The sequence below is a fragment of the Zootermopsis nevadensis genome, unplaced genomic scaffold (genome assembly GCF_977971745.1).
Source record: "Zootermopsis nevadensis isolate Lab colony 2312 unplaced genomic scaffold, Znev_1.0 Znev_ptg000002l, whole genome shotgun sequence".
NCBI lineage: Eukaryota > Metazoa > Arthropoda > Insecta > Blattodea > Termopsidae > Zootermopsis > Zootermopsis nevadensis.
This window is the reverse complement of record NW_028259134.1, coordinates 2,041,357-2,053,778: the sequence shown is the minus strand read 5'-3', so window position 1 is coordinate 2,053,778 and position 12,422 is coordinate 2,041,357. Positions and strand designations below refer to the sequence as shown.

General features: G+C 40.0%; 1 protein-coding gene and 1 long non-coding RNA gene across 13 annotated transcripts in view; one reads left to right on the top strand and one right to left on the bottom strand.

Annotated features, from left to right (window-relative positions):
• The window catches only part of ct (homeobox protein, cut), a 298,644-nt gene extending 290,957 nt beyond the window's left edge, over positions 1 to 7,687 (top strand). For all 12 annotated transcript variants that reach the window (XM_087357925.1, XM_087357960.1, XM_087357930.1 and 9 more), the window contains 2 exons: positions 2,025 to 2,470; positions 3,341 to 7,687. In XM_087357925.1, the coding sequence (XP_087214051.1) occupies positions 2,025 to 2,470; positions 3,341 to 4,915 (2,021 nt within the window). In that variant the 3' untranslated portion in view covers positions 4,916 to 7,687. The remainder of the gene's footprint in view (positions 1 to 2,024; positions 2,471 to 3,340) is intronic.
• Positions 6,522 to 9,092, bottom strand: LOC147875028 (uncharacterized). Its single transcript, XR_015537612.1, has 2 exons — positions 8,130 to 9,092; positions 6,522 to 7,460 (listed from the first exon to the last, which is right to left on the bottom strand). It is a non-coding gene; the product is annotated as an uncharacterized LOC147875028 (long non-coding RNA).
• Between the last annotated feature and the right edge of the window lie 3,330 nt (positions 9,093 to 12,422).

The window sequence follows — 12,422 nt, the reverse complement described above, 5'->3', positions numbered from 1 at the left end:
CAGCAATATTACAGAAAATGGCCTGTGTCATACATTTGTATTTTGCCACATTTAGTCTTCGTAACTCGCCGGTGGTGATGGGACGAGGTGGCGAGTGTATTTGGAAGGTGGCAGACGCAGAATCTGACATCAGTATCGTAGTTATGTTAGTGGGAATTAGTGAAGAAAAAATACATTTTTCTCATCAAAACATAATTTATTCTTTCATAATGGCACAAATTTTGAAGGATGTAACAGAAATTGAACAGGAGCTGAAGACCGACTCTGATGAAGAAGTCGTATCTGACAGTGAAAGTGACGCAAAATTCTCACTAGAACAGTGGGAGGGGTTGACTATGAACTGTGCATGGATAATTTTGTCTCCTCTCAGGATATATGTGATGACCTGCAGACAAGAGCTCTAAAGTGAGCTTAATGCTGGGATGAGAAATGTCATCAGCGATTTGGAAAAAACATATCTTCTTCTTCTTCTTCTATGGCTCTCCGGTCCGTATTCGGTCCATGGCCTCCTCAATTCTCCTCTTCCGTTTGGTCCTCTGTTAGGTCCGTCTGTCCGAGGCTTTGATCGAGGTTTCGAAACATCTTCCTTTTTATGGTGCAAGGTTGTTAGCCTTGCGAACAACCTAGAGGACCAGGGTAGCTGTCTTAGTCTGACCTCTCCCCCTCGACCAATCTGGCTAGGGAGGCCCTACCAGTAGCTCTTGGGGTCATTGAGGTACTCCACTACCACGACAACGTGCAGGTACCATTAAGTCGGGGGGGAAACATGTGTCATGTGCATAAACTGCCAGCAGAAAGCAACGTCTCTGATGAATGTGAGAGAGCTCATAGACCTGAGTTGTCTTTACGCGTGACATATCAAACAGTAGCCGTCTATAGGATTGCATTTGAGGGAACCATTTGTAGTCAGAAAAGGACTACAAAATTTTCATGTTCAAAATGCATTATCGTTTTCATATTTTGTGCTCAATAGGAACCAACCTTGTATTTTAGTGTAGGAACAATATTTACTAAAATTCAAAATATTTAAATTAGCAAAGGTACCTATAACCTGTCTTAGAAAGATTGTATTATGTTATTAAAATATCGCAGCAGAGAATTCTGAAAAATATTTTCTTTCAATAACTTTCTACAACCTCCTGGTAGGGTCGAAGGGCAGGGACCAGACAAAGAGCAGCCCACTGGTCCTCCAGGTTGGAGGTTGGGGCATTAGGCTGACGACCTGATACCCGGGAAACATTTCATAATCCGGAAACCCGATAATAGGCCTCGGAATAGGTATGAAAGACGACGACGAACTAAGCTACGAATTAAGGCAAATGATTTGAGAATGGCGACGTGGAATGTGCAAACAATGCTACAAGTTGGCAAACTGTCAGAAATTGCAGATGAATTCCGCTGCAGGAAATAAGATGACCAGGGAGCAGCAGGATAGATAAGAAGGATTTCGCGGTGATGTTTAGCGGAGCGGGAACTAGAGGGCAAAGGGGTACAGGTTTCATGATAAGTAAAGAAGTTAGAGAGTAATTGATGGAATTTACACCAGTCAGTGAACGATCGTGTAAAAGAAGACTTAAAGGAAAATTTCATAATATCTCCATTATATTTGCCTATGCACCTACTGAGGACGCAGAAGAGGTAGACAAAGACAAATTTTACGATAAGCTGGACTCATTAAATGAAAATATAAATGGACACGATACGTTACTTATCTTGGGCGATTTTAACGCAAAAATTGGTAGAGAAGCTGAAGTTAAAACAGTAAAACGGCAGCGATTATCCAACATAGGTGAAATTAATGGACAGCGGAGGACTGGATGGGGAGTCGTGACCATATCTTCACCTTATCCCAAATTATGGAAAAGTTCTACATCTTCTATTCATAGATTATCAGCGAGCGTTTGATAGTTTGGATAGAGTAAGGATCAGTGAGGCATTAAGGAAAGTTAAATAATTGAATGTAAAAAAAATAGACTAACGATTATTACAGTAAGGAGGATTAAGAGTTTTTCTTTAATTTACAGCTTGTTCATCGCTTGGCAAACCACAGCTGCCCTCTTCGAAGCTCTCCGATGGCGTGTCAAACAAAATTCTCTCTGGTGACAACCAGGGCTCCATTCTGCCTCCTTCCCTGCAACTTATTCCCCCACACCCTCAACAACCACCTTCAGTGCCCCAACCACCCCCTCCTCCCCTGATGGTCACTCCACCAGGCCATCACTCCATAGGATCTTTATCGACTTCCGATCTTAAAAAGTCCCAACAGTCCCATCAGGCATCTCACTCTAACCTTCATCCATCACACCACCACCATCATCATCATCAGCAACAGTCATCGGCTCTGCGCGCGTTGCAGCAGCATATGACGCCCAGTGTTTATGAGATGGCGGCACTGACACAGGACCTCGATACGCAGGTCATCACGACGAAGATCAAGGAAGCTCTTCTTGCCAACAATATTGGACAGAAAGTATGATTATAGTATTCAAACTCGACATCTAAACCAAAAGCGCATCACCAAATTGTCTTTCTTTATCTGTTTCTCATTGCTCCAATGGGGCGAGACCATGTCTCTGCGCAACTGGGCCACTGTCCATTCCCCAGATGAAACAAGTGAGTGGAATGCTACTGATGGGAAAAGTAAGGATTTGGAGAGATACTTGCTCCAGTGCCAGTTTCTTCACCTCAAATCCCACATGGACTGTCCAGGGTACAAACCTGGGCCTCCACAGTGGGAAGTCAGTAACCAACTATCTGAGCTGTAGCGCAACGCAGTCACAATAAATGTTACTTCTGTTGCGCTTTTGTGACAGTGAGTCTCTTATTCTAAAGATGTTAATTAGAAGCCGTCAATTGTCTGTACCTGAGATACGTCTACGACACTCCGGAGGCTCGCTCTATCATCAGCTTCAGGGCAGAAGGAGGCAATGAGAAAGAGTTACCGAGCCCATTAATGAGAACTAGCTTTATTTATTTAACGGGCTCAGACAAACAAGTGTTTTGTCGACCTCCTTGTTTCTTGCCTGATGACGGAGGCAACGTCTGAAAAAAACAAAACAAAAATAAGTCTAATTCTTTTATTTCAAAAAGTTACGCATGAGAAGTCTAAAACAACTGAATGAGAAGAATTTTTTCATTCTGTGTGTTGCAGTACTTGTGTATTTTTTTTTGAAGAATATTTTCATTTCACAAATTTGTGCCGTCAAATAATATCAAACAATATTCAGAGTATTTAAAATGTTATTAACAGTTTAGACGTAATTCCTTTCTAAAGGAGTGTAAGTTTCTGTCTAAGAATTCATGAATACTGGCAATAAATGATGGACCGTCCTTATTTCAGATCTTCGGAGAGGCAGTGCTGGGTCTTTCACAGGGTTCTGTGAGCGAGCTGTTGTCGAAGCCAAAGCCATGGCACATGCTGAGCATCAAGGGACGTGAACCTTTCATTCGTATGCAGCTCTGGTTGAGTGACGCGCACAACGTCGATCGACTGCAGGCACTCAAGAATGAGCGGCGGGAGGCAAACAAGAGGCGCCGTAGCAGCGGTCATGGCGGCGGTCTCGGCGGCGGCGGCGGCGGCGGAGCTGACAACAGCAGCGACACATCTTCCAACGACACTTCAGAATTCTACCACAGCCCGAGCCCCGGGCCCGGACCTCCTTCTGCCAAGAAACAGCGAGTCCTCTTCTCTGAAGAGCAGAAGGAGGCTCTTCGGCTTGCGTTTGCTTTGGACTCCTATCCTAATGTGGCTACCATTGAATTTCTCAGTTCTGAACTGGCACTCTCTTCACGTACCATCACCAACTGGTTCCACAACCATCGGATGCGACTGAAACAGCAGGTGCCTCATGGTCTGGCACCAGAAGGCGCTGCGATATTGCCACCGCCACGTACCAATGATCCTTCCAATGGTGGACAGCAATCTTTTGACCCTGTTCAGTTCCGTCTCCTTCTCAACCAGCGCTTGTTAGAACTACAGAAAGAGCGCATGGGTCTCGGTTCCGTCCCTCTTCCCTACCCTCCTTATTTTGCTGCAAACGCAAACTTAGCTGCACTGATCGGTAGAGGCCTACTTCCAACAGCTGAATGTGACCCTAAGGAGCAGTTCAGTGGGCTTGACCTAAGCATGGGGGGGCTGAAGCGAGAGCCTGCGGATTATGAAGACGAGGAGGATGCTGACAGCAACATGGGTAGCGAAGATTCTAATCTCTCGGCATCGAGCCTGCGGGAGACTCCGGCCTCAGCCACGGTGAAGAAGGAAACGTCGGTGGTTCCTGCCGCAACAGGACGGTCGTCGAGGCGCAAACCAGCCGCGCCTCAGTGGGTTAATCCTGAATGGCAGGAGGCTGTCGCGACAGAAACTGGGAAAGACAAACCTGCTGGTAGCAGAGGTGACAAGGAGGTGATTATCAATGGCGTGTGCGTGATGCAGGCAACGGCTGCGGATGACTACGGCATGAAGCTGAGTGCCACGGATGAGGAAACGGTCCACGTGGAGCCAACGCCAGTTCTCGATCCTTATGATGATCGATGCAGTGACGCTTCGTCAGATGCTGTTCCTGTCGAGGACCGACGGACACAGCCCGCGTCAACTGAACGTGATGAAGACAGAGGAAGTGCTAAGTCAGAACCTTCATCTCCTCAGGAGGAAGAAGAAGAAAGATTGGAGGAAGGAGAAGACGCTGAGGAGGAAGCAGATGGTGAGGTGACAGAAGTGGAAGGGTCTGTAGAAGTGAGACATAAGTTTATTAAACAGGAGGATGAGGATGAAGAGGGGAGAGGATCCCCTGTTGAGGAGGAAAGGAAGGAAGGGGAATGGGACATGGCAAGTGGGAAGAGGCCACCGCCGGAAAGAGACGCTGTGATTGACAAGAGAATTAAGACGGAGGACAGGGAGGAGAGGTGGGAATATTAACAGTTTCCCACCTGCCGTGAACTAAACGCTTGGTTCCAAGACTGACGTACTATAGCCGCGGATTCTGTCTGCTGTATTCAGTAAAGCTGAGTAGAACCATCGCGCACGTTATGTGAAAAACAGAATGATGTTGCTCTAGAGGGACCACGTAACTGAATCAGAATTTTTGCTGCTCTAATCTGTTTGTGGGCTGCTAAGATTATTCTAAAATGTTTCCAGGCTTACGAGAAGCCACGTATCAGATAATGTTCAAATGTTCTTTATGTTTACCAAGTTTCAAATTTTATCACCAGGTGAGAAGGACAACGAATCTCCGCGAACTGTCGTTTGAGAAACGGAGGGAGACGGAGACGGCGCCCGCTCGAGTCTCCCTGAAAAAGTGCAATCATCAAAGTTGATACATCATAGTTGTGTTAATTATTGTGATTTTTAATGTTTCTGTTTGTCATTGCTTAACGGACTTAGTACGAGTGATGTTATTTCATCTATTTAAGATTTTTTCGATTTTTGATTCTTAATTACGTAAGAGTACAAATTTGTGACTCTTATTAATAAATTAATGACATAGTTAAAAAAAAAAAGACTGTTACCATGTTACGCTATTACTACTAGCCAAAAATTAATTAATTATAACGACGGCCATTTGCCAAGCAAATTTTTTAAATGTGATACAGAGCTTACGAGTATGAGAATGTACTTTCGCTTATCAGACCTCATCGTACGTGTGATTTGGATCAATTCATCCAGAAATTTTTTAAAAATGAAACGCGCTAGCCTTTGAAATCACACTTTATTTCACAGAACGCTTCTCGTTTAAACGTAAAATATGTCGTTCAGTTATTTCATTTTCTGTACATGCAAATTTACACAAAATGGGAAATACTTTTGTAAATAGAGGGCAGATCAAGCAACCGTTCATCCGCCTATGCCGATTAACCCTCGACGTACATGACAGTATTGGTCACAAAGAGAGACCAGCTTCGTAAGAAGTATTGTCGTGAAATATATTACGTATTAGCATTAAATATATCCAGATCGCAGTCGAGCTTCCCCGAGATTCAGTGAAATTGTATCCTGGCTTATATTAAGTTTGTTTACGTGGTTTACAGACCCTCGATCTGTAATAAAATAAATATATTTTCTTGATCGCAATTTTTTCAATGAATAGTTAGTTCCATGTTTGTTGTTGGTATTACGTTAACGAAACAAAATTTTTCCATTTTGGCATTATCAGGTATTATTAGTCGTGTATTATAAAGAAATTTTGTTGTCGTTAAATGATCTCTCTTTCCTTTTTAGACTTGTCGCAGTCGCTTTCTTTTTCTTCTAAATCCTGCTAGTCTTCTTGAAGAAATTGTCTAGTCGATACTCACCAGTAAACTCTCCAAGTAGGGCATAACTCATGTTCTGGTTGCGTTAATATTGTTTTGTGACATTATTTGCCAGTTCTTCTTGTAACGGAGAACTTGGGAGACGGAGTGACGTGGATACAGCGAGAGCGATGCGCGGCACCCATAGCCAATTATACATGCAGTATTTGCGATCTCATATTACCAAATCAATCCTCAGTTTTGTTTTTTTTTCCATATTATTTTTTCTTTTTCCCCCCCAAAAAAAAATCATCCAAATGTATTTGTAAGCATATTTATGGATTTTGCTACGATGTGTGTACTATTTTGTCCATAACTTGGATGGTCTGGCCTATTATGTAGAATTCCAGAGATAGTCTTTGTTCTCAGATGGTAGTTTTTTTTTTATTATAATTTTTATTTATTATTTGTACATGCCCGAGGCATAAGACGGACGACGTTGACCGGGACGCGGATAGAACATCCGGTGACCGGTTGATGTTTTTGAACTTTTTAAAACTATAAGCTGTGTTAATCATAAAATTTAACCCAGTCGTAAAAAAAGAAAAAAAAAAAGGAAACTAAAATCTTTGTCCCTGTACATGTATAAAACCATATCTACACAATATTCAGAGAATTAGATACGATGTAGCTACCGAAACATAATCAGGTTCAGTATGATTCAACCTCCCTCCCACAGGATATTTTAAAACAATTTTGTCTCCTTGCCCCATAAAACATTCTAATTCTATTATTCATTGATGTTATTTAAGTTTCATGAAAAATGTTTAATTAATTTTTATATTGTATGGATTATGGATTGTGGATAGTAGCATGCACGACTTAGGAAAAAAAAATCTTCTCGCATCATCCAATTGTTCTTTCATATTAATAAGTATATAAAGTGTACATTACTAATCAGTACTGCGGACTGTACAGCAAAGCACCGTTTCTAGAAACAAGTTTTGGATGTGTATGTATATCTTACATTTTTTTTCCCCCCTTCATACCGAGAGTCACGTGAATGTGCCCCCTCGTAATCCCTCTCCACCCACAAACTCCGTTGTACATACTTTACAGGAGTTGGGCTGTTAAATGTGACGTTGCTTGAGGAACGCAAACTAGACGGAACAGTTGTTTCGACCGAGTGCATTGTGTGAGTGGCTACACGGCACGTAAGGAAGACTGCATCGTGGCTGAAACGTAACAAGATGGATTATAAGAGAAAATAATAAATTTATTGAGACTCTTTTAAAGAGTGCTGAAAGAATAGTTTGCACATTACAAAAAAAAGTGCCCAAAACTAAATATATCAGTTTTTCATTTAATAATTCATTATTGCTTAGCATCATATGTACATATTTATATTCATATCATTGTGTCCTTTTAAAATTTCTAATATTAAAAAATTTCTCTGTATTTATTCAAGTATGTGATTATTTCCGTAAATCGTGCAAATAGATGAGATACTTGAACATAACAAGTAAGACGATGTCATTTTCATGCTTCATGCTTGTACTTAAAGTACTGGCATCAAGTGTAAATATCTTCCTTGTAACTTCCAGTGTCAAGTCCCGAGTCCTGTAGTTCTAACAACTATGATATTTGTTCTAGAGCTACTAAGAACAGCGCAGAAACATTGGCCCTTAATTTTACACCTCGTGTTTCCTTACCTAACATAACATAACCTAAACTAACCCAGCCTAAACTAACCTAAGCTAAACTAACTTAAATTAACCTAATCTAAACTAACATAACCTAAACTAACCCAACCTAAACTAACCTAACATAACCTAACACCACATTTAGTATGGACGAACATTGTGGCAACACATCCTTTGGTCCATAACTAAACACTCTCTCACCTTCCATCCTCAGGCATGAAGATTCTTCAGTCCATGTTCAATCGAATATGGATAGAGAGCTAAGTACCAGATGCCTGGAGAAAAGCTAGTTGGAAACCAGGCAGAGACTGCCTGCAAGTAGTTACAGGCCAATCAGCCTCACTATGTGCCTGCGCAAGACAACAGAGCGCATTGTAAACTATCGTCTTCTCTGGGTGTTGGAGAGCCGAAACTGCAATGTGGATTTCAAGATCCACCCTTGACCACTTGGCGAACCTGGAATTCAACATAGCAAATACTTTTCTTCTACGCCAGCACCTTGTTGCTGTCTTCTTCGACCTGAAGAAGGCATATGACACAACCTGGCGGCATGGTATCTTCAGAACCCCTCACCGCTGGAATCTCAGGAGTCGACTGCCACTCTTTCTTTCTAATTTCCTCCAGGGCAGTTGTTTCCATGTCCGAATTCGGAATGTGTTGTTGCGCGGAACCAACTACAGCGACTTGGCTTGAACTTGCCCTGTATTATTCCCTTTAGAGGCACAAGAATTCCACCCTGGAATGCCATGTCCTAATTCAAGTGTACCACTTCCAGAAATCAGGTACCCACGGATAGGAGGTCATTTTTGCAACAATTTCTCGTTGTATCTACTTCCTTAAGGGATTTTCTATATCAATTCAGTAAAGAATACTGATTCATTGAGTATTAATATTAGAATACTTTCTCGGAACTATGCCCCATGCCTTGTTTTGTGGTATATATATAATATATTTATTGACTTGGACTTCTCAAACACTGGGATCGTGGATTTGAATCTTACACGAGGCAAAGATATATGCCCAAGTTGTCCAATGTAGGTAGATGCCTAGCGATGGTCCTGTCCATTGTCCAAGACTTAAAAATGTCTAAAATTACTGTTCCAAAAGAAGCTAATAACCCCATTGATCAAACCCCACTGCGTGCAGACCACCGAGAAGTTCTGACACCTGGTGTTCATTCAGAGAACTGCCGTAGTTGTACTCTGAGAACAGATGGCAGCACAGCCAATGTCAATGCTATATTTCTAGATGCATGCCAATAATTGTTTTGATACGTTTACTGTGTGCTGTAGTTACTCATCGCCAGCAGTAATTAATTGATAGTGTATATGTTCGCTTGTAGCTCGAGAAGGGATAAACCGAAAATATTTCATATTAAAAATCGTTCAGAATCAAAACAGTTAAATTAGTAAACCAATTTAAATTAACATAAGGCAATCACAATTTAGTATTTATGCCGTCCTCAGCTCTTTCTTGGACATACTTGTCTCTGTGAATAATACCAGAATAACACTTCAAAATAGATCACGACCAGTTTTTTATATCCTCAGCTACTTATTTTATGTGCTAAAATTCTGCATCATAATCAGACATAATCAAAAAATATTCTACAACCAAACAGACACGTGTATGAAGGATCGAGAAGAGAAGTGAAATAAAGTAAGGTCTAGTGTTTATCAGTCCATAAGCAAATAAAACAAAATGCGTAGATTTTGTTCTTTACATAGGTTAAAGGTTATGTTTACTCTATAAAATACCATGGATTAGCCATTAATCTTAATAGCCTTGCTTACTTTGGGGTTAAATTAATCACTAAATGTTAAGAAATATGTGTTTTTTCGATTTTGATAAGCCCTTCCTACTCAGATCAACATGAGCAGGAAATTAACAATGATAAATGTCTCAATAAAATCTGGGTTGATAATGGGATGTCCAAGAACATGTTCAAGCACAGATACAATACTTGTTTCTAATAGAAACTTAAATTACATAGTTATGACAGTAATTTACATTCAATTACATTATTTCCACAAAAATAATTACCCAAGAAAGCATACCCACTATGGCTTACATGTATTTATAATAGCTGAGAATTGTTGGTTAAGGTAAATTCTTGTATGGAGTAGGAGTGGGATAGGAAGTATTCTTTTAGTGATGGCTTAACTTTCTTTCAGACTATTTATAGTCAGGGGAAGATAATTGAATAACTTAATTCTAGTATAGTAAAATCCTTTTTTGATATTTACCAAGGTTAGTGTTTGGCACATGAATGTTATATCTGTGTCTTATATTGTGGATATTTGGGTTTGGTTTAAAATTTTCTAGGTTGTCAACTACAGATGATCATAATAAAATCAAACATTCACTGCCTTATGACATGATTAATGGAAGTAAGCTAAGTAGACAAACTTTAAAGTTGCTCATAGCGAAACATGTTGAGCTTAGTTTAGGGATAATGTATTGAATGTGTGTTTTCAAATTTAAGTTATTGTCAATTTGTAGGCCAAGAAATCAAGCTGTTTCTAATTCTTCAGTTGTTTTATCCACATACCCTGCAAACTACATTAACACAATTTTAGTTACTAATACAGAATTTAATGAAATTCATTTTGTCATAATTAATTGTGAATTTCTTGGCTTTAATCCATTTGTTCAGGTTAGCAAAAAACATCATTCATGAAAATTTGGAAAATCGGTTTCTGGTTGCGAAATAAATATATTAGTATCATCCGTAAAAGTGTGAGTTCAGACTGGGAGTTAATGAGGAAAAGCAGAGGAACTCCATGTTATATAAAGCCCCAATTTGAATATGTGCTATTATTTGTATCTGGTGATTTTGTTTCTACTTGTTGCCTTGTTTCATGAAGGTACAATTTAAACCACTGACCTGCTATATTTTTAGAGCTTCTTCTTACATTGCCCTTAAGAGTTGCCCTTGAGTTTTTGGGTTCTTCATTGCACTCTTTTGAGAATCCACTCCTAACAGAGGACTGATGATTTTTATGCACATGGACACGTGCACAGACAAATCTAAATATATTTAATTTTATTGGTTACTTTTTAAAAAATTACTGTTTTTATATAGAGTCAAATTCATAATTAGACTTTGAATGTCTCAGACCCTTCCTTTTACATAAACCAATGATGCAAATTTGCCATATGTCTGCGCACGTGTTCATGTGCATAAAAAATGATCAGTTTGCTGTTAGAAGTGATTTCTTAAAATAGTGCTCTGATGTACACAAAAATTTTAAGTTACTGTTCTAGAACTTGCTTGGAGGAACTGAGGAAATTAGGAAGCCTTCCAGTTTCTCAGGTTAGAATTTTTGTGGTTTGGTGTTGCATTATTCTCACACAATTTGAGAATGATGTTTGCCAGATTTCAGTGAGCATTTAATGCACACAACAACAACAACAGAAATAAAAAAAAAATTCTGAATATTTGAGAACGTGTTAACAACGCTCTGTTGAGAACTACGAAGTAAACTTGTACTGCATCCTTTAACCTTGAAAACGCAACCAGACTTTTCTTAACAGGTGAAGCCACTGGCAGGCAAACATCTGGCCTTAGTAAACCAGAGAGCGCCATTGAGCTAGTGACGAGGATTCTTCCATTGACGCTAATGGTCGGGCGCTTCTTGAGAGAACGGAAATATTGTCAGAAGACAGTGCAGGTTGTCAGTGAGTCCAACTTTTCGAGCTAAAGGGTTAATGTGAGCGCAACTGTCCACTGAGAACAAAGAGATACGGTACCACGACAATGGACCAAAAAACTCTAGCGTGGAATGTAGAGTTCTTTGAGTAAGAATGTTACAAACGAAGTCTGAACCAAAATTGGCTCCAAACAGCGTTACAGAGATTACTAAAACTGCACCCGAGGTTTTGCTATTCTGTTCTTTGTCACTTGGAGAGCAGGCCAGTGCTTGAAAGCTAAGGCATGTAATTAGTACAAGACCAGTGAAGGTGAGGCATTTGCTGACTGCACCGAACACACCACATGAAACCCAGTCAAACATTACCAGAAATACTAGGATGCTGAGCACTGCAACCTGTAAATAATCAGTACCACAATAAATATAATGAAGCTGGCGAAGGCAATGGTTGGTCACGGCGATAATTTAAAATTTCTCGTAATAATTTTTTCTATGCAGAATCACTATCATTCAATAATATTATGTATCTGTTGCTACTGATGCCATGTTCATGTTGATCTGAGAGTAGGAAGGGCACATTGTTCTTTAATATTTAGTGATTAATTTTATGCAAGGCTCTCAAGATTAATGGTTAACCCATGGTATTTTAATGAGGCTAATCATCTAATTTCTAATTTAAGAAAAGAAAAAAAATCCGTCGAATTGTTTCAATTGCTTACGGTCCGATTAACACCAGAGCTTACTTTATTTTCTTTTTTTTTTCCTCAGTCCTTCATACACGTGACTGTTTTGTTGTAGAATATTTTTTTGTGAATGTCTGAATTTAAGCACAACGCAATCA